General features: G+C 65.7%; 2 protein-coding genes across 4 annotated transcripts; one reads left to right on the forward strand and one right to left on the reverse strand.

Moving 5' to 3' along the window:
• The first annotated feature begins 309 nt into the window (after positions 1-309).
• Positions 310-6,345, forward strand: RGS19 (regulator of G protein signaling 19). Of its 3 annotated transcripts, none has more exons than XM_087444932.1 (6): positions 310-359; positions 3,477-3,574; positions 3,772-3,893; positions 5,123-5,197; positions 5,292-5,526; positions 5,608-6,345. In XM_087444932.1, exons 2-6 carry the CDS (start codon positions 3,545-3,547, stop codon positions 5,797-5,799), a joined length of 654 nt encoding a protein of 217 aa, XP_087301058.1. In that variant the 5' UTR covers positions 310-359; positions 3,477-3,544; the 3' UTR covers positions 5,800-6,345. The 3 variants fall into 3 exon arrangements, with proteins under 3 accessions (XP_087301058.1, XP_004430227.1, XP_004430228.1); XM_004430170.3 differs by lacking the exon at positions 310-359 and adding an exon at positions 709-939; XM_004430171.3 differs by lacking the exons at positions 310-359; positions 3,477-3,574 and adding an exon at positions 709-939.
• Positions 6,346-7,293: 948 nt separating this feature from the next.
• On the reverse strand, positions 7,294-14,897 carry TCEA2 (transcription elongation factor A2). Its single transcript, XM_014787259.2, has 10 exons — positions 14,724-14,897; positions 11,933-11,995; positions 11,508-11,613; positions 10,431-10,518; positions 9,403-9,533; positions 9,078-9,134; positions 8,566-8,720; positions 8,354-8,500; positions 7,705-7,776; positions 7,294-7,493 (listed from the first exon to the last, which is right to left on the reverse strand). Exons 1-10 carry the CDS (start codon positions 14,793-14,795, stop codon positions 7,485-7,487), a joined length of 900 nt encoding a protein of 299 aa, XP_014642745.2. The 5' UTR covers positions 14,796-14,897; the 3' UTR covers positions 7,294-7,484.
• Between the last annotated feature and the right edge of the window lie 5,768 nt (positions 14,898-20,665).

Genomic DNA, 20,665 nt, shown 5'->3' on the forward strand with positions numbered 1-20,665 from the left:
GGGCACGGCCACACCCCCATCTACTACAGTGCCAGCTCAGGCCGCCCCGGGGCCAGAGGCCCCATTATTAGCACCTCATCTCCACGGGCCACCCTGAGCGACCGGGGGGACAGAGGCCCTGCGCGGGACCGGGCGGGGCGGTGGGAGGGGGCGGTGGGGCGCGGAGCCGGCGAGCGCGGGGCGGGGCTGGGCGGGCCGGGCGCCTCCCCGCGCGAGGAAGTCCCGGCCCCGCGCTTTGGGGAAGTGCGGCCGAGGCGCCTGCGCACTGCACCCTGCGCCCGCTCCTCGACCATCCGGCCGGACCTCGGAGCGCGCGGGCCGGCGGCGGCGGCGGCGCGAGAGGCTCGGGAGCGCGGCCGGTGAGTGCGTGCGCGCGCGGCGCCGAGGACGGCGGCCCTGCCCCTCCCAGCCCGGGGCCCTGGGGCCATGCGGGCCCGGAGCCTCGGGAGCCGGCGCCGGGGTACGCACCCCGAGGGCTCCCGCCGCGGGGTCCACGTGGACCCTGGGCCGCGGCGGGACTGGAGCCCGCCCCCCGCGCGTGGGGGAGGGGGCGCTGCAACCGGGTTCCCCTTTTTCTGCAGCGCAAAGCCTGGGGAAGTGATTGCTCAAAGGGGGGGCCCGGAAGAACCCAGGTTTCCGCGTCTCCCGCCCCCCCTCCCCCTGGTGGGGAGGGGCCGAGGCAGGACACCCGGCCCGCCCCCGCCCCCACCCCATTGGATCTGGCAGCGGCTCAGCCCCGCGAGTCGCAGGGGAAGCGCTGCGCCCCCGACCCCAGCCGATCGAGGGCTCCCGGCGCCGGCCTGCCTCCAGAACGTCGCAGGAGTTCCTCCTGCCGTCTGACTTGAGTCGGTGCTGCTGCAGTGCACGCCCCTTCGGCAGCCAGGGTGGGGCCCAGAACGAACCTGGCCCCTTCCGCCCCCACCTGCCTTTGGGTCGCTGGTGAGTGGGAGCGCCACTGCGAGCTCCTTGAGGGAGGGGTGGAGGCGCCAGAGCCTAGAGGAAGAAGCCCCTGAAGGAGACAGACTCCTCCAGGCCAGACCCTACCAGCAGAAAGAGGGAGAGAGAGAGAAGCGGGTCACCCCACCATTGCAGGAGTGGGCTGGGGTGAGGGTCACCAGGGCTAGGAAGACCTGGCCTGCCTTGGAGGGTCCAGGCTGGGGCTCTCCCACCAGCCAGCTGGGGAGGGTGGGCAGCATGTAGGAAGGGTACTGAGTAGGATCAGGAGGAAATGGAGCCCCCGGCCACCCCCTCCTAAGGGCGACAGCATTTTTTCTGGGATTGTCACATTTTCTTATTCTTTTTTTGGACTGGCGGGCTCGGGGACGTTCTTTTTCCTTCTGTGGAGCAGAGCAGCAGCCGCTCCCGAGGGAGGCTGTGTCCCTAGAGGCCAAACTTGCTGCCTGTCCTGCCTCTTCCACCCCAGACTTGGGGCCCAAAGCCTGAAGGGGCTGGGGAGGGGAAGGAGCCCCTCTGGGGTGCCAGGGTGAGGGGCAGGGACTTTGGGTCAGACTCTGTACTCCCCAGGAGAGAGCGGGTGCCCTGGGGGCACGGGTGGCCCCAACCAGCTTGAGGTGCAGGGACAGAAGGGACTGGCCCTTCCTCTGCCCCACACTCAGCCCCAGCACCTGGGCCCTGCACCCTCAGACCGGCCCGCTCCTCCAATTCAGGGCTGGGTTGGAGACTGCAGCCGACGGGTTATAGTCTCCAGGGGTCTGGGGGCCTGAGGCCCTGCCCCCACTCACAGTGGGTGGGGTGCAGAGGAGGAAGAGCAGATCTGCCTGGGGAAGTCACAGCGTCTGGGGCACAGCTACAGACCTCAGAGGCTGCCACACCCCTTCCTTTCCCTAGAAACTTGACCCCTGAGGGAAGGCGTGCTGTGGGGCTGCTGCTTCCCCATCTGCTCGATGGGAGCCGGTGGGACCCAGTTTGAGGTCCCCCGTGACCTCAGGGGAAGCCAGGCAGGTGGTGAGGGCCAAGGCCTGAGGGGACCCTGCACTTTGCCCCCAGATTTGGTCAGGGCAGGGGCCTCTGGTGCCCAAGCCCTGGAGGCAGGGTGCCCTAAGTGTGCATAACTCGGGCGCTGTCTCCTCTGAATGCCCTCATGCTCGTCCTGGCCCCGCACCTGGCCAGAGCCCCAAGTGAGCTGGCATCCCTGCTCCAGGGGCCACCTGGCCCTGCGGTGGCTGCAGGGCCTGCCATAGCGCATCCGCCTCCACCTTCCTGCCCTGGGAGACCACGAGAGGCCAACTTGGACCAAACAGGGATTAACAGGCCACGAGCTGAGAAATGGGGGGCAGCAAGGAGGATAATGAAATGAGAAAATAAAGTAAAAGCAATTCGTGAGCCTCCTGGCCGGTGAGATATGGCGGGGGCTCAGCAAGGTCCGCGTGCCCGACGTGCAGGGGGCACCCCGGGCCCTGTGGGCCTCACCTGGGCCCAGGTGGGCGCCGACAGGGGCGGTGGTGGGGAGGCTTCAAAACCGCCTCCAGGGCGCCGACTGGCCGCCCGCCTGCCCGCCCGCGCGGACTCCGGGACCTGCGGGGGGCGCGCGGCGGCTGCTCGGCTCGGGCGTCAGCGACCCCACGCGCTTCCACCGCGGAGGGTGCCGCGCGGCCTCGGAGAAGGACGCACCCCTCGCGCCCCGCGCAGGGCCCCCCAGCTCCTACCCAGGAGCCGGACGCCCGCGCCCGCCGCCGCCCCCGCTTCCCCCATAGGCGCGCCCGCCCTGCTGCGAGGCCTCCGCGCGCGCGCCGCGGTTTCCGCAACTTGGGGGAAGGGAGGGGAGGACGGGAGACTTTGCCAGCTGGGGGTAGGGGTAGGGGCTGCCACGGGCAGCGTCCAGGACCGAGGAGCCATCTGTCCCGGGAGGCTCATGGCCCTCCTCCCCCATGCGCTGCCCCACTTCCCGCACCCTCAGGAGGTCATGCCAAAGTCCCGTTCAAATCCTCCGTGCTGCAGGCCCAGTCCGCTGCCCCTGGCCGGGGCCCAGGGAACAGGTCGGAATCCTCTGGGGCCCATAGGCCAGTCTGGACTCCTGGTGGAGAGCATCCTACCCATGTCCCCCAAACAGAAAACCTTCAGGACACTCAGGATGGAGGGAGCTGGGGCGGGGGGGGGGGGGGGGGGGGGTCCTGAATGTCTAACCACCACCCCTACGTACCAACTTGATAGCCCCAGATTTGGGGGGCCCCCAGACCCTTGGGAGGGGCCAGGAGCCGGAAGCCAAGAAAGAGGAACCCAGGCTTCCGGCTTCCCAGGGACGAGCAGATGGGGGTGTCCCAGAACCTCCTGTGGGGGATCTTATCTGGGGTCCCTCCTCACTGAGCTTCACCCATTCACAGCCATGGTGCAGGGTGGGGTGGGGTGGGAGGCAGGGGAGCAGGCCCCACCGGGGCTCCGGGAAGGAGGGAGAGGCTCTCGGGACCCCTCCCAAGAGGCAGGCAGGTCTCAGCGAGAACCTCACCTTCTCTCCTCAGACTCCCAGGCTGTGGTGAGGGTCCCGGAGCCAGCACCACAGAGCCCGGGTGACCTGGTCCACCCACCCATGCCCACCCCGCATGAGGCTGAGAAGCAGGTGCGCCTCCTCCACCCTTGCCTCTGCTCCCTGGGGAACTGGGGGGCCACAGGGCGTTAGGAGACCCCTGAACATCTGGGAGGCCGGAAGGGTCATGCCCCTGGGAGTGTGGCCACGAGCAGGCAGGCAGTGGGAGAGAGGTGTGTGTGCCCGTGGGTTCTGGCCTGGAGCCTGAGGCAGGCCCCATCTTCCCCCAGCTCACAGGGCCAGAGGAGGCAGACCAGCCCCCCTCAATGTCCAGTCATGATGTGGCCCCCCCGGCTGCCGCCAGCCGCAGCCCCTGCTGCCTGTGCTGGTGCTGCTGCTGCAGCTGCTCCTGGTACGTGAGGCCTGGGGGTGCAGGGTGCGCGGGCGGGCGGGGCGGGCCAGCAGACCTGGGACCGGGGTCCCGCTCCCCAGACTCAGCTGGCTTCTGAGGTGGCACCTGCAGGCAGGACACCCCTGCCACTCTCAGCACTTGTCCAGGGGGGCTGTTGGGCCCTGGTGACCAGTGGCCAGTGCACAGGTCCCTCTGTGTGTGTCTTTTGTGCCTGGTGTGCCCAAGAGTGTGTCCATGTGCAGACACCTGGCCACTCTGTGTGTGCACGCGCGTGCACACTCGTTGTCCGTTTACTCAGCACATGCTTACTGACACCACTGTGAGCCGGCCCAGGCTGGCCCTGGGGACCTACAGTGCAGCAAGACAGAAGCGGATCCTACAGACTGTCAGTGACGGGGCCTTGAGCAGAGACCGGGCCCTGGGACGATGGGGACCGCCTTCCAGAGCAGTGTGCCGGAGGGCGGGCGTGGGCCTCCAGGTGGTACCAGTTTTCCAGGCGTGCAGGGAAGCTGTTGGAGTTTTCGTGCCTTGCAGAGACCTGGTCCTATTCAGGCTCTGGCCCTTGGCTATGGGGTGGACAGCACTGTGGGGACCCAAAGTGGGGTCAGCTGACCAGCGAGTAGCTGAGGCCTGAGCCCAGGCCCAAGACGGCAGTGGGGCCCTGGGGGTCGAGGTGGCAGGCCAGGGATAGCCAGGACTTCGAGTTTGGCTGTAGGGGCCAAGGAATGGGTTGGAGTCTGGCAGGCGGGGGTAGGGTGGGAACTCAGTTCCATCTGGGCCTTTGGATTTGAGGTGTCTGTTGGGGTATCTCCTGGTGGCCCTGGCGAGGGCCAACTGCAGGTATGGATTTGGGAGCCAGCACTGAAGCAGCGCTAGGAGCCAAGGGAGGGAAGAGGTCCCCTAGGGAGAGTCAGGGGTCAGACACGCAGCCCGGGGCTTTCCCACTGCATCCCTCAGGGCCTCTGGGAGAAGGGGACGGGGGCCTGTCAAGTCCCAAAGGCAACAAGACAGTAGAGGTCCCCGGGTCACACTGCTCCTGAAGCGGCCTCGGCCCAGGGGCAGTGGACAGCAGGCACAGACACTCCCAGGAGCTGCCTGCCTGCGGCGGGTTCACACGTGTCTGAGAGCCCCTAGGCCTCCTGTTGACACCCGTCAGTGTTCACCGGGTGCGCACACCTGCCTGTCTGCGTGGCCGAGAAGCACAGTGCCCTCTTCCTCTCTGCCGTCAGGAATGAGGAGCGGCGGCGAGCGTGGCGTGCCTCCCGGGAGAGCAAGCTGCGGCCCCTCCCCAGCTGTGAGGCGTGGTGAGTTTGGGCCATGTGCGTGCACGTGCGTGTGCTGGGGGGTCTGGGCGGAGGGGACTCGAGCCTGACCTGGCCTGGCGGCGAATGCCCACAGCGCGACGCCAAGCCCCGAGGAGGTGCGGAGCTGGGCGCAGTCCTTCGACAAGCTGATGCACAGCGCGGCAGGCCGCAGTGTGTTTCGGGAGTTCTTGCGCACAGAGTACAGTGAGGAGAACATGCTCTTCTGGCTGGCCTGTGAGGAGCTCAAGGCTGAGGCCAACCAGCACGTGGTGGACGAGAAGGCGCGGCTCATCTACGAGGACTACGTGTCCATCCTGTCCCCCAAGGAGGTGCACCACATGGGATGGCAGGGACTGCGGGCGGGGTGGGGGGCGCCTCCCAGACCCTGACCATGGTGCCCTGCCCCACAGGTGAGCCTGGACTCCCGGGTACGGGAGGGCATCAACAAGAAGATGCAGGAGCCATCTGCACACACATTCGACGACGCGCAGCTGCAGATTTACACACTCATGCACCGGGACTCCTACCCCCGCTTCCTCAGCTCCCCCACCTACCGCACCCTGCTGCTCCGGGGGGGCTCCCAGTCCTCCAACGAGGCCTAGGCCGCACTGAGGCAGCACAGACACACGACCCCTCCCGTGGGCAGAGACTCAGATTGCCTTCGCAAGTGTGTGTGCCCACAAGTGGGGGGCACACGCACAGGGCCGGCACCCCTGGGGCAGTCCCAGGCAGGACCTTCAGGTGCAGGCTGAGCCAGAAGCCCCATCCTGCCCAGGGGACCTAGTGCCCCAAGGTCTTGCTGAGAGGCAAGGGTGAGAGCCCCTCCTGCCCCAGCCCCCCGCCGGCCAGCCCTGTGCTCTGCACAGCGAGAAGGACCCTCCCAGGGGCGTCTGGGGCCCAGCAGCCTCCCCTGGGCCTCCTCCCTGGCAGCCGTGCTGGAGAATGGAGCCTCTGCACCGTCTACTCCGTGGTGGGAGGAGGCCTCCCTGCTTGAGCCGTCCACACCCGGAACCAGGCCCAGAACCTCAAAACCAGGCTCAAGGCAACAGGACCCGGCTTCTCTCTTACACATGCATTAACTTTAAACCTGGAAACATGTCCTCACTGAGTGTTTTATCAAAAAAAAGTTTTCATATTTATCTCCAGTTCTCCTCCCCCCAAAACAGGATGTCTTATTATTGAAGACGTTTTTAAAGCAGAAGTCTCTCCTCTTCCCACGTTTGGAGGGAGATGATGAGAGAGAGGACTTGGCCCAGGCCCAGGGCAGGGGAGCGGCCAGCTCTGTGAGGGAACCTCGCCCTCTGTGTGCTCTGACCACCTCCACCCCTCCTCAGAGCAGCAGCCCCAGTGGGCAGCTGTGCTCAGCCTGCCCGGGCGAGGGCGCCGTGACCTGGGCAGTGTGGCCCCACAGCACCTCACCAAAGCCCATGATGCAGTGAGAAGCACCACCTGGGCCCTGGGTGGTAGGGGTCCCTGGCATGTATTGAGGGTCGTCCCCAGAGGCTGGCCGGCTGGGGCAGGACACTGATGGAGCTGACCTCCCTGAGGACTCCTGGGTGCCAGGCAGTGTCACCACCATCTTGCAGGCCCCACAAGGCATGTGCTTGCCACTCAGTTCCCTCAAAGGTGAAGCGATTCCAAGCTGCACCTGGCCCAGGGCCCTGAGGCTCTGGTCCAGGGTCCACGAGCAGAGGCAGGGTGAGGATGAGCCGTCCGGAAGGGTCATGGACAGGCATGTAAGCCCTGGGCCCTCAGCTGCGGGGCCCGGGGAGGGTCCCCTGTGTGCCCAAGGCTCCTCCCGCCCAATTATGCCTGCACACGACCACCCACACACCTATGCCCAGCACGTCAACCACCTGCCCCTCATCTGCGGGGCACAAAGGTGGGGCCCACCCAGCATCCTGGAATCACATGGTCTGCACTGAAGGCCAGCAGGCTCTTCCCGCCAGGGCCAAACCCAAGCGTCACCTGACCCCAGGGAGGAGGGTTGTCCTTGGCGGCAGTGGGGGTTCAGACCAGACGTAGGGGGTGGGGGACCCAGCTCGCAGCCCAAGCCTGTGTACGGCCCACCAGCACCAAGAGCCAGGAACAGCACAGTGGCAAAAAGAAACATTTAATAATTTGGGAAGAAGAAGGAGAAAAGTGCACTACAGGCAGGGTGGAGGCAGGACGCGCTGCCTCCTGGGGAGGGCCAGGGGGTCCAGGGCATATCTCCAGAGAAGCTGTGTCTGCTGACAGGACGTGGGAAGGCCATGGCCCAGGGCTGCAGGCACACGTGCACAAGGGCTCAGCAGAACTGCAAGAGACCCGGTGAGAGGGACAGGCGCGCAGCCCATGTGACCCACAGGGCGAGAAGCAGGGCTGGTGGTCTCCACCCACCATCTCTGAAGCTCCCAGGAGGCTGGCTGGCATGGCTGTTCCCCAGTACACACCACACTGACCCCACCCAGGCTGGAAATACCCGCCTCTGGAGGACGGGGCTGGGGTGGCCTGGCTGGCCCGCCTACCTTCCAGCGGTTTCCACACTCGTTGCAGACGACAAAGGTGGTCATGGGCTCATCAGAGCTGCGGGTCTGCACCTGTGGGGAGGGCCGTGCTCAGAGGGCCAGCCCCAGGGCGCAGTCCCTTGGAGCAGGAGGCCCCGGACAGCAGGTCTTCCTGGAGTCACAACCTGGGGGGCCACCAGTGCCTCGGCAAGCGCTGGCCTCGCAGCTCCGGGGCTCCCAACCTTCCAGCCGCCCAGACCAGTCTCCTCTTACCGGGGGCCCCGACATCTCTTGGGGTCCACATCGGTGTCCACCTCCATGGTTCTGAGTGTAGCCCTGCGGCCACCACTGCAGCACACCCACCCTCCCACCAGCAGCAACACTCCTGGGGGCCCCTCCACACTGGGGGGGCCGTGACCCCCAACGTTAGTGCCCCAGAGCAAGCAGGACCCACCACCCGAGACGCTGCTCATGGGGGCCCAGGAGGCCTGGGGAGGGGGAGGTCGCAAAGGTGACCCCAGCAGGGACTCACACTGGGACCCCAACCCTGGCACCATTCACACCGCCTGTGTCCAGGTGTGATGCTGGACCCAGGCCCACACGTGTGGGGGCAAGTGTGGGCGCCCGAGCCCCAGGACGCGGGGCCCCGAGAGGGTGTGGCCCCGCCCACCTGCGTGTAGGTGCAGTTCTTCTTCCTGCACTTCCCGCAGGTGAACAGGTCAGTCTGCGTGCCGCCCGTGCGCGCCATCTGGTGCTCGCGGATGGCCTCCTTGGTCATGGCCTTGCGGATCTCCTTCAGCTCGTCGCTGGCCATCTCCTGGGGCAAGGGGCCGAGTGCTCAGCCCGCGCCCCAGGGGGCAGCCCTCCCCGCCCCGGGCTCACCTCCGAGGTCATCACGGCGATCTGCTGGGGCGAGATGGCCCCGCACAGCACGTTCCGCCGCAGGTCGGGGTTCTTGGCGTCCTTGAGGTTGGAGATGCGGCTGCGCACACGGTTCTTGTACTTCATGTCCGTGTTCCCCACGTCCCCGAAGATGCGTGCGGACCTTTAAGGACCCATCGGAGGCCGAGGCTGCCACCCTCCACCCGCCCACCGGGCCAGCGACGGCCCCCTCATGGGGCCCTGTCGGGGGTGTGGGCCAGGCCTGGCGGCGTGCTGAGGGGCTGCCGGGAGGAGCCCCGCTGGACCCAGCCGCAGGCTCGAGGCCCTGGGCACCCAAGGACCACAGCAGGCAGACTCAGCCCCTCAGCGGGTCCAGGGAGGGTCCTCTCGTCAAGAGGGGGGAGCCCACCCGACCGCCTGGAGAGGGCGCCAGGGCAATGGTCACCAGGGGGAGTTTGGCCTGGCTGGCCTCCTGACTCCCCCAGACACCCCCAGTCCCTCACAAAGGATATATTCCTCAATCTGGGCCGAGAGGCGCTCACAGTCTGCACCGATGGCCACGTGGTCATCTGCAAGGGGCAAGAGGGCTAGCCACCCCACTGGTTCCATCCGCCACCTCTCAGCCTGCCCAGCCCCCGGCAGCCAGACCCCAGGATCCAGGCGCTCTGGTGCCCCCACCCAGGGTCAGCAGCGATGGGTGGGGGGAGAGGGCCGTCCCTGAGGACCCTCTAGACTCAGGCCTCTGCGGGCAGGCAGGGCCCAGGCCCCCTGGGAACCCAGGCATGTGTCAGTGCCCAGGACCCCCGGCCTGCAGGGCGGCCGGGCTGCAGCACTCACGGTCCGTTTGCAGGGCGGCCGTCAGCATCTCGCGACACTTGTTGCGCACAGCGTCGCAGGTGACAGGCACCGGGGGGAACGTGGTGATCCTGGGGGTTGACGGCGTCCTGGGCAGCTCCGGCCTCTTGCGGCTGGAGAGAGACAGGCCCGCCCATCTGCCCCGACCTGACAGCAGCCCATGACCCAGCCCAGCTAGACATGGGGCTGCATCACCCAGCACCAGCTGCCAGGACAGGGCAAGGCAGAGGGGATTTGGCACTGCCCGAGACTAGGTACCGTGCCCAGGTGACCCCACCCAGCACAGATGCCCCTCACAGGGCTGGGCACCCCCCACAGGCTGCCTGACTGCCAGGCAGTGTCCACCCAGCCCTCCCCTCACACCCCTGCATCTCGTGGCCCCGTGACCCCCACGGAAGTCTGTGGAAGGAGGCGGCTTCCTGGAGGACAAACAACACGTGCAGGTGGGCGGATGAGCCCTGGCTCCACACAGCCATACCAGGAACTCAGCTCAACCTCTCCTGGCCCCTGGCCACTGCTGCCCAGTGGGGTCAAGGGCAGAGCAGCCTCTCCCCATGAGCACCCCAGTCTCCATGACCACCCTCCCTGGAGTGGTAGGGGCAGTGAGGTCTCGATGCCCCAGAGCCTGCACTGCTGAGGCACCCACAGGGAGGGGGGCCAGGGTGGAGGAATGCTGGCCAGCGACAACCAGACCCAGGACAGGGGCCTGGAGCCGGGGTCCTGACTCCCACAGGTCCACTCAGGGTGTACAGCTAGGTGGACACAGCCTCGCCTCTCAGTTGGTAGGGGCTGAAAAGACAGTGTCCAGAGGAGCTTTGGAAGGGAAGTGTCCAGCAAGAGGCCAACCAGCCAGGCACAGCTTCCTGCAGGGAGCACCTTCCATGGAGCTGAAAGGGCCACTATGCTCCTATGGCCTCAGTTCCCTGGGCACACGGAAATCAGCACCCTCATCTGCCCAGCGAGTGGGGCCTCGGGGGTGGGAGGTGTGCACCTGCCCTCCAGTGGGTTACCTGGGATCTTTGGCTTCCGAGGCCTCCTTTGAGGACGTGGGCAGAGGCCCGCTCTTCCGCCGCTCCCTGGCTTTGGCATCTGAAGCATCTGCAGGTGCCAGGGAAGAGTAGGGGGCTGGCCAGGGGAAAGGAGACCCAGAGGGCAGGGCCGGGCCAGAAAGGGGAGCAGGTTGCCAGCCTCGCTCCCAACTCTGTCCCCAGCCACCAAGCCTCCCTGCTAACGACCAGACCCTCTCTCCCCCTGCCGCTCCAGAAGCTCCCGAGACGGCCCCTTGTGCCGCTTTGCCACACACGCCTGTGCTCAATCAGGCCACCTGTGGGGCCTCTCTGGGGTCCACACCACTCCCTGTCCTGGCAGAGGGGCTGCCATCCACCCAGAGGGATCCCTGAGTATAGAAACCCCCCGAGTGACGGCCTCCACAGGTGGAGCCTTTGGGCATGGCCACTTCCCAGTGGGCGTTCAGATGCCACAGTGAGCCACAGTCCACTGAGCACACGACCCACAGGGCTCCGGAAACCCCGCCTGCACTGGGACCTTCCCACGGGATGAAGAGCATCCCACACGCCACCAGAATAAACACACATGTCCAACACGCGGCCCCATGGCTACACGGGGCTGGAGAGAGGCCCAGGACATGCAGCTTTATTTCCCAAGGGTTTGGACAGAACCCATGAGAAGCCAGGAAAGGAGTGGGGCCTCAGGGTCCAGAGGTGGGCATCTCTGAAACCCCCATCACCCCACTGTGCCAAGGAAGAGGCTGCCACCCCTTCCCTCTGTGTGGCAGTGGCTCCCCTTCCTCCTCCTCTCCCCAACCCCCTCCGTCCCCCCCAACCCGCCCCCTGGCCGGGCGGGAGAGCTGCCCTGACACCTGGCCCCTGGTGAGACCTCCCCAGCTCTCTGGCTCCGCCCTCAACACAGCCCAGCTCCTACCCTCAACTCTCCTCTCCTTGCTCTACACAGCACCGCCTCCCCTCCCAGGTGGCCCTGGCATGGGGACAGCACTGCCAGCACTCTATCCAGTACCGGCCAGCGAGGAGCCCTGGCTCCAGCACTCGGCCACACTGCCTGACCCGCACCCAGGAGCTTCTTCCAGGACTTGATGAGTGACTTGGCCAGGGTGACGACCTCCTCGTCCGAGCTCTGCTTCCGCAGGGCGTTGACGGACATGCCAACGCGGGTGGACTGCAAGGCAAGTGGCTTGGGATGGGGGTGGCAGTCAGACCCTCCTCACAGACCCTGGGAGGCCCCCACGGGGCAGGGGCTGGGACCAGCGAGGGGAGGTCGCCCTGCCCGAGGGCTACTGTCCCCTTTGGAACCCAGGAGTCTGGGCGAGGAATAGGGTGGGTTATCCTCGGACGCCCCTCCCTGCCTCACTGAGCATCAGAGGAAGGCAGGGACAGTCTCCTCAGGAACAGGCATTTGTGCCAACCAAGGCCCAGGGTGGCCAGGCCCGGGAGCTGTCCCAGGAGCTGTCCCGGGCGGGGGTCACGCAGGGCCCTACCTGCAGCAGGTGCAGTGTGACAGGCATGGCCTTCAGCTCTCGTAGCAGGTCCAGGGCTCCCTCCTGGAAGGACAAGAGGGACTTTCATAAACGACTTCGAGAGCTCAGTGGACAATCCCACCTCCTCCTACACGAGGATGGGGGGACACGAGGCAGTGACAATCGAGAAATCCACCTGGGGTTGGTGCCCAGGGAGGACGGGAACGCCAAGGGAAGCGGCCCTGCAGACCCAGTCCCAGCATCACAGGCACTGGGCACAAGGCTTCTGGTCCTGCACTGGTCACTGACCAGACTGTGACAACAGGAAACACCTTCAAGGGCAGCAGCCCCTCCCCAGCAGGAGCACCACGGCCAGATGTAGCCCCAGGGGTGCTCACTCCCCTGTCTGGTCCCGTGTCCCTGGCCCAGGTGGGTCAGGCAGCCTCCCCACCAAAGCGGCCCCCTCTTCAGCTGAGAAGGTCCAACCCAGGAACAGTCAGTGTCCCCTACTTAAGCCAAACCCTCAGGGTGCCTCCACCCCCATCACACCCACACCAGCATCTACAAGTCCCACAGCCCCACCCCCTCATCAATCTCTCAGGCCAGCCACTACCCCTTGCCTGTACTATTGCAACAGACCCTGGGTCTCCCTTCTTTGCCTCGCCTCCCCCATCTCTTTTCTCAAAGCCCTCTCACATGAGGCCACACACAAACAAGCCACATCATCTGCTCCAGGCACAGCTCCTGTTCTTCCACTGAGCCAAGCTGCCTGCCCCAGGGCCTTTGCACCTGCTGCTCCCACTGCCAGGGACACGCCTCTCAGGACATTGACAAGCTTGTGCCCTCCCTCCTTGCAGAGCTTTGTTCAAATGACACCTTCTCAGCAAGGCCTCTCCTACTTAACGCCCTCTCCTCTTCTCCTGCTTTCCTCCACAGATGCCTCACTTTTTAACGCACTGATGTGTTTTCACGTGTGCATGTCTCTCCCATGACGTGAAGCGGGCAGATGATCCGACCCCCAAGGTTGTGAGAGTCTCAGAAGTCCTGCAGCTGTCACCCATCTGGGTGGCATCTCTGCTCAGGCTGCAGCCCCCTCTTCATTGCCCCTGGCAGGCCCTGCCCCTTGGGCTGTGCAGAGTCCAGCCTGGGGTGACCTCCTCAGAGGGGACAGATGGTTACCAGAGCCAAAGGCACAATGCCGCTCACTGATCATGTTCCCTGAGACAAAACCTCGGGCTGCTGTGTAACGCCAGCTTCCCATGGGGTAAGGACCAGAGAGGGGTAAAAGTAATTCCCAACCTCCCAGTCACGGCCCCCACTCCCGGCGGGGCCTCGCAGGCCCTGGGACCCCCTAGGAGCCTCTGCCAGCTCTCACGCCTCACTCCACAGCACCCCAAGCCCCCTGGCCGACTGGCCTTCCCAGTCCGGAGGTTTGTTAGTCACGACCTGCTCTCCTTCCTCATCCTCCCCCGGGGTTTCCATGCATGCTGTGCTTCCACCTGGATACCCTACCCCAGTTCTGCCTGGCACCACTCGGCGCCCCCTCCGGGGGCGTTTATCATTTGTTCTGTCTCCTTCTTTCTCTGGTCGTCTCTGGAAAAAGCTACTGCTCCCACGCTGCTGCTCTGTGCTGCCCATGGCCTCCGGGGGTGCGAACACAATGTGGGTGGAGGGAGCTGCTTGCTGGGTGAATGAATGAGTGGGAGCCAGCCTCCTTTCCAGCTCGGACTAGACCTCTGCCCAGAACCCCGGTCAACAGGGACCCAGACTCAACCCTGCTCAACCCAAAAAGCCACCCCCAAACCATCCATGCAGGCTCACAGCCCTCGAGGGGCTGCACAGGCATCAGTCCATGCCTTGGCCACCCCGGAGCTCAGTCTGGGGGAAGAGAGCAGGTCGTGTTTATTGAGCTTCTCAGGGAGCCAGCTGAGACCCTCCTCATCCCCTAGAAGCAGGTGCGACCCACCAAGGGGCTTCTGTGTGAGGGTACGCAGATTGCCAAGGTCTCAAAGCTGAGGGCGCTGGGACTGGAACCCTGTCTGCCTGGCCCCTTTCAGAACCTGGCGCAGCCTCCTCCAAAGGCTGGCCGGCTGTGGCACAAGCAGCCCAGGCCGCAGGGCCAGCACTGCTGGCCAGGGGCTCCAGCACCCAGCACACCCAGGCCAGCCTCAGACCTCCGAGACTGTTTCCCAAGGGTCTCTACGTGTCCACCCACTCCCAGTCGGAGCTGGCTGAGTCTTGGCTAGGGAGGGGAAGAATTTATTAGGGAAACCTGGTTCGGGTGTCGTGGGGTGGGGACAGACAGGGAAGAAACGCGGCCTTGCCACCAGAGAGGCCTCGGGCCTGTGAAGGGGTGACGAGGGCCGCAGCCCCAGGCCGCGGGGTTGGAGGCGCTGAGCTCCGGGAAAGGGTCGATCTCACTCTTCGAACTCCTGCCCCCAAGGAGGGCGCGGGGACCCGGGTGGGCTCGGCGGGCCGGGCCGGCCGGTAAGAGGGGGTGCCCGCGAGGCATGGAGGGGCGGGGCCGGGGCCGGGGCTTAGGGCACGGAGGGGGCGGCCCCCGGTCTGCGGGTCCGAGTCCAGGGCGGGCGGCGCCCAGGACAAGGTCCAGGCCGATTGCAGCCTCTGCCAAGGGCGCGGGGCTGGAGGGCAGGGGTCTCGGCCCCCGGCGGGTCTCCCCGCGTCTGGGGGTCTCCACCAGGTCGGGGTCTCGTCCTGCCCTCGGGTGGTCTCCCGGGCCCGACGGGCTCGGCGCTCGGCGGGGGCTCGGCGGGGCGGGGGTCCCGGGGTCCTGGCGGCCCGCGCCCCTCACCGCGCTCTTCTTGGTCACCATCTTGTCCAGCCTCCGGGCGATCCGCGCAATCTCCTCCTCCTTGCCCATCATCGCCTGGGGGGCAGCGCCCCCAGCGCCTGCAGCCCGGCCTCAGCCTCCGGCCAGGCCCCGGCCCGCCGCCGCCTCCCGCACCCGCCGCAGCCACCACAGTCCAGCCGCGGGCGGGAGACCCTCCGTTCAAACTCCAGCCCCGCGGCCGCCGCGCTGCATCCTGGGACACGTAGTTCCCGCGCCGCCCGCCTCGCGAGCGCTCGTCCCGCCCGGACCACAACTCCCAGGAGGTCCCGCCAGCGCGCACGGCTTCCTGGGAAGTGTAGTCCGCCGCGGCCCGTCGCTGGAGGCCCGCGGGACCCAGAGACTCGCAATCCCACAAGCCCCCGCGCGAGCCGGTTAGCTGGTGGAGGGCGCTGCGGCGGTGCGGGGCCGGGGCGTCTCTCTCTCGACCCTCGGCCCCGGAGCGGCCCGGGTACAGGTGCGCGGGGCTTGCAGAGGCCCCTGCGAGCCAGTCCCCTCTCTTCGGCCCCTTCGAGCCAGTCCCCTCTCCTCGGCCCCTTTGAGCTCTCCTCTCCCACCTTCCGGCCTCCCGGCGCAGACGCACCTGCGGGAGACCCCCGAGCCCTGCGCCGACCCCTTACGCTGCGGTGGATTCCGGGGTTGGCGGCCTCGGGTGGGGCGCCTGGAAGCGGGAGGGAGCAGTCGCCGGACGCGGGGTCTGCAGGAGGCCCGCGCTGGGTGAGGAAGGCGCCTGCGGACGTGGAGAGGCTGCGTGGGCAAGGCCCCTGCCTCTGGACTCGGGCTCTGCCCTTCAGACTAGTCCTTGACTACTCCCTCCCTCAGTCTCCCCGGCTGTGACATAGGGGTGGTAACGGTGTCTGCCTCGCAGGGCTGCTGTCAGGACGGCGGAGCTGCTTCACGTCGGGCACTCTGCAGGGCAGGGGACGGAGCATGAGCAATTAGGGTGTCATCCCGGTGGCTGCTGGACGTCCCTGGGAAGGGCCAGACTGCACTCAGCTGGAGGAATGGCCCTGGCCCAGGGAGGGTTCTGGAGGAAGAGAGGGGCAGGGCCCACATCCCCACCTCAGTGAAGCAGATGCTGGCAGTTTGCTGGAGGGGGCACAATTCTGGGGGAGAGTAGAGGCCAGGGGACTGATGTCTATAGTGTTGTGGGCCCCATAGTCACTGAAATTCAGGTCAAGTCAATGTGAAGCCAGGTGGCAAATGGGATGTCTAGACAACCTGGGCTGACTATGCCTTGAGTTCAATGGCATTAATTACATATGACTGAGCTTCCCAGCAGCCAACGTGAAAAGGGAAACATGGTGAGTTATAAGAATTCTTAGTAATCATATGGAAAAAGCATGGAATTCCTCATAGGGAGCAAAGGTTTTCCAGGACAAAGGCCCTATGATGGGTAAACACAGCACCTCCAGTTTCCAGACTAGCTCTGATTCTGCCCCTCACTGTAAGCTGGGGGCTCTGAGCCCACCAAATCAAGCAAGTCCCTGTGGCCAGAATCCCATGGTCGGAGTGTGTGTGCAGCCTCTGAGGGTCTAGCTACATCAGGGACACTGTGGAGTCACACACCCTTCAACCACCCCCTCCACAAGAAACGACTGGCCAAAACAAGGAGCTGGCCAGGGTCCTGTAAAACAGGAACGAGCAGGAACCCAGAGAACACAGCCTCGGAAATCCAGGCTGCAAGGGCTTCCAAGCTGGCTCCCCACTGCCCACCAGGACACGTCAACGGAGGCTGCCAACCAGGCCTCCCGACAGGCGGGGTTCAGCTAATTTGAGGATTTCTTGGCCAGAACTTCCCCTGGGCTGCAGAGCTCCGAGCACCATGACTGGGGATCCTGAGGTGCTGGATTCCGCTGTGGCTTCTGACGAAGGTGGGAGCACCGGGGAGGGAGCATAAACCCACACGGTCAGCCTCCTCCCTCTGGAGCAGGCAGATGCATGCCCAGGAGACCTCACAGCAGCCTCCAGTCCCTAAGGTTAGAGTCAGAAAAGAGAGGACGGGCCTCTGGAGCATCACTTGGGCTGTCAGGAAGGATTTGTTCCAGATGCGTGACTTTCCGAGGCATCAGTCAGGGCAGGATCTGGGGCAGGTTGCTGTCGAGGAGCCAGCCTCGAGGCTGGCTGCATCTGATGTCTCCACAGGAGGATGAGCACAGAGTGCTGGGGAGGGAACGGACATGCAGACACCCCGGAAAACCAGCCTGAGGACTGACCCTGCCCCAGGCAGGCCACCCCTGCAAGGGCTCTGCGTGAGGGATGCTTCTGAGTGTCAGGCCGGGTTCAATGTTTTAAGCCACAAAGATGTGACTCTCAAACATGACCTAGGCAGCTGGTTAAGAATGAAGACCCTTGTAGGTGGGGCCCTAGGGGTCTCTGTCCTCTGTCCACAGGTGGCAGAGGCACAGGCTCCCGGCCAGCAGGGGTGGACGCTGAGCAATGGGCACCCAGAGGAGGGCAGGAGTTCAGGGGGTTAAGAGGCTGTTCCAAGCGTGCAGAAGGTGTCCCAGGACTGGGAAGTGGATGGTGGTCTGGAGTTTGTACCCCAGCCCCTATGACCTTATGCAAGCTGCCACAAGAGACAGAGGAGGGTGGTCTCAGGACAGGGAAAGTGGGGGGTGGGGAAACAGACAAGGCAGGTCTGGGAACCGAGGAGGGGAACTGGGTGGGGTGGGGCAGAGAACAGCATGGGGTCTCGGCCTGGGGGTCAGGGATCAGCCCCTGTTGGAAAAGAAACCAGGTGGGAAGGACTCGCCATCTCCCTTCCACTGACCTCGAGCGGAAGCGTTGCGTTCCTCCGGTCATGCGTGGAGCGGGAACCACGGCCCACAGGAGTGCCAGTGCTGACCACAGCACAGACCAGAGCCATCACCCCGTCCTGCCCACACCCCGCGTCACCACTGCTGGGAACGGCATCAGGTGTCTACAACACACGTTGTAGCAAATACCCTGACAAGTGTGTTTCAGTGTAATTGGTTTCCTTCGTAACCCTGTGAATTTTACTGTATGCTGCCCCCTTATGTGGCACCAAAGTCAGGACACGGAGAGCAGGAGGAGGAGCCATCTGCTGAGAACGAGGGCCCTGCCCTGCCCAGCCAGAGTGGAAATCCCAGACCACTCACCTTGGGCCCTTCCTCCCCCTGCATGAGAAGCAAGGTGGTCTCTACCTCCGGGGGCTCCAGGGAGGGCCACAGAGACAGCCCGTACGGGGCCTGGCATGTCTCACTGGACCTTGACTGAGGCCCACCGAGGCTACAGATGGAGGAAGACCAAGATGCTGTGGCCCCTCAAGGACAACGGCCAGGAGGTGGGGGTCCCCTGCACAAGGAGTGCCCAGCAGAGGGCCCAGCCCGCAGGGCAGCAGCGGGGCGGCCGGGGAGCCTAGCCCAGGGCAGGGCCAGTGAAGATGGGCAGCGGAAGAGGCAGGGAGCTTCCAAGCTAGGGAACTGGAGGCCACAGCCCTTTCCCCGTGCCGGGAGCCCCAAATCTTGACCCGGTCCGGTCCTGCATGGAAGCCACCACCACAGGGGGAGGGGGATGGCCCCCTGCGGGGTGAGCGGGATCCAGGTGGGGTGACCCTGGTCCATGACCTGTGTGGCCCACGATAAGCAGTGACCTGTAGGTGGCGGGAGTGAGCCACAGACTGGACAGCCAGCCAGGCAGCAGCCAGAGTGGGACTGTGGTTCGTCCTGGAGCGCGGCCTTCACTGTGGGGCTGTAGGCGGGTCCCATGCCTGCCAGGGCTCCAGCCCAGGCAGGACTCCCCACCTGAGAAGTTCCTAGTCCTCGGGCCCCCCTGAGTTCAGGACCCCGGCACCTTGCTCAGGATGTTCACAGCCTACCCCCGACCCTTCGTGGACCTTATCTGACCTTGAGGACGTTCTCCTCCAAGGAGCATCCCCCAGCGAGCTGCCTGGGCCCCTAACCTCCTGTGCCTTCAGAAAGCTGCACCCGGAGGGTGACATCAGGACCAGGGGAGTCTCCTTTGGGGTGTTCGTGTGAACAGGGCACTCGCCAGAGCTGGGCCCCTCCAGATCCACCCCGACCCCCTGCAGGTGAAGAACTTTACTTCCTCTCTGACACACCGGTGTGCACACACACGCACACGTGACCCAGGTCACACGGGAGCACGACATTGTCCACGTGTGCCCACATGGGCACACTCGAGGGCCCTCCCGGCACAGGGCAGGAGCACACAGACTCACGGAGTCATCGTGGACTGACCGACCGCTCGGCTGGAGAACAGGGCTAATGTTCCACCCCCTGCCACCCCCCACCCCAGACACCTCACAGGTGCCCAGTAACTCACCGCATGAAGGAAGGAGGAATGATGGCGTGGAGAGGGGCGGGAAGGGACCACACTTTCCAGCCGCCACCCAGCAGGGGAGCCCCAACGCCAGGCCCCACCCCCACCTGCAGAGACTGCTCTGGGCTGAAGGCCTGACACACGGAACCTCCTAGAATGAAGGAGGTCCTTTCCAGGACCCCCAGACCCTCCACCTCCCGCTGAGATGGGCTCAGGCAGAGAAGCGGGTGTGGAGGAGAGACTGGAGGCCCACTGAACCTGACAAGGAGGTGCCGAGTCCAGCGGACACCAGGCTGGGTCTGGATGTGTAGGGGAGGGGGGCCTCAGCACCAAGCAGGGAAGGAGCCCCCAAGGGGTGGGGGACAGGCACGCTTACCTCCCAGACCCACCCCACCTGCCTTACTCCAGAACACCCTCCTGGACACTCCGCCAGCCGACTGCCGGGGGGCCTCCCTCAGTTCCTGCAGGTAGAGGCCCCACTTCTGCCCCCACCCCCCGGGGCCGACCCTGCTCAGCTCACCCATAGGGGTGTATCCCCTCCTGCAGGGTCGTCCACACTGACCCCTTTATGGAGAGAGACACACGGTCTGCCCTCAGGAGCCCTTGTCTGTAGGAGCCCTGGCCTGCGGGCTCTGAGGGGGCAACCATAGGACAGGGTCTGGGGACACCCCGACACCCCCAGAGCCCACCCGCACAGCCTGGGCCACACCTCTGGTCCAGGGGCCAGCCCCTCCCCCATCCTCAGCAGGAGAAACATCGGAAGCTCAGGCCATTTATTTTTCTATTTGTGTCTCCTGCCCCCCGCCCGCCTACAGCGGCCGTGACCCCAGCAGCTGCACCTGTGCTTCCCTTCTGGCTGGGCAGGGGCCTCGGTGGGAAGGACCCTGCTGCCCGACTCACACGGAGCCCCTCACTTCCCGTGGCCGTGGGGGCAGGGGATCCTGCAGCCCCAGAAGCCCCCACCCAGCCCCGCTCCCCGCAGCCCAGGCACCCAGCTGTCTCGGCACCCTATTCCACCAGACCCCCCAGGCAACCGTGGGGCCACAGGTCCCCACCACGGTGACCCCAGCCAACCCCATCAAGCCTCTGAGGTTAGGCAGCGCCGTGACCAGGCACTCAGACCCAGCAAGAGGCCCGTCCACGCACCAGCAGACATCTTGGCTCTGCCACTGCGGCCGCCCTCGCTCCGGGCCTCGGTCTCCCCGTCCGCAGAATGGGAAGGGCCGCCTGCCCAGGGCAGCATCTCTCGGAAAGTCCCCAGCCCAGCAGAGCGCCTGGGCCCAGGGCCAGCTCCCTCCCCCAGAGGCAGCACTGGGGGAGGCAGGAGGCATCCCCAGAGGCCAGCAGCGGCCCTGACGGCCTGCTCCAGGCTCCTCTAACAATGTGCTTCCCCCACACAATTCCCAGAAACGCCGCCCTCCCTGCCCTGCCAGCCCGCCAGCCTGGCGGCCACTCCACCCTCCCTCTCCCCAGGGGTCCCTGAGGCAGTGCCTCCCAGGGGTCCAGCACACCAGCCCTGCCCTCCTGGAGACGGATCAGGGAAACTCGTGGGGGAGGCACACTGCGGGGCCTAGGAGCCAGGCGTTCGGAGGTGACCTTGG

The sequence above is a fragment of the Ceratotherium simum genome, chromosome 21 (genome assembly GCF_057802395.1).
Source record: "Ceratotherium simum simum isolate JZ-2026a chromosome 21, ASM5780239v1, whole genome shotgun sequence".
Lineage (NCBI taxonomy): Eukaryota > Metazoa > Chordata > Mammalia > Perissodactyla > Rhinocerotidae > Ceratotherium > Ceratotherium simum.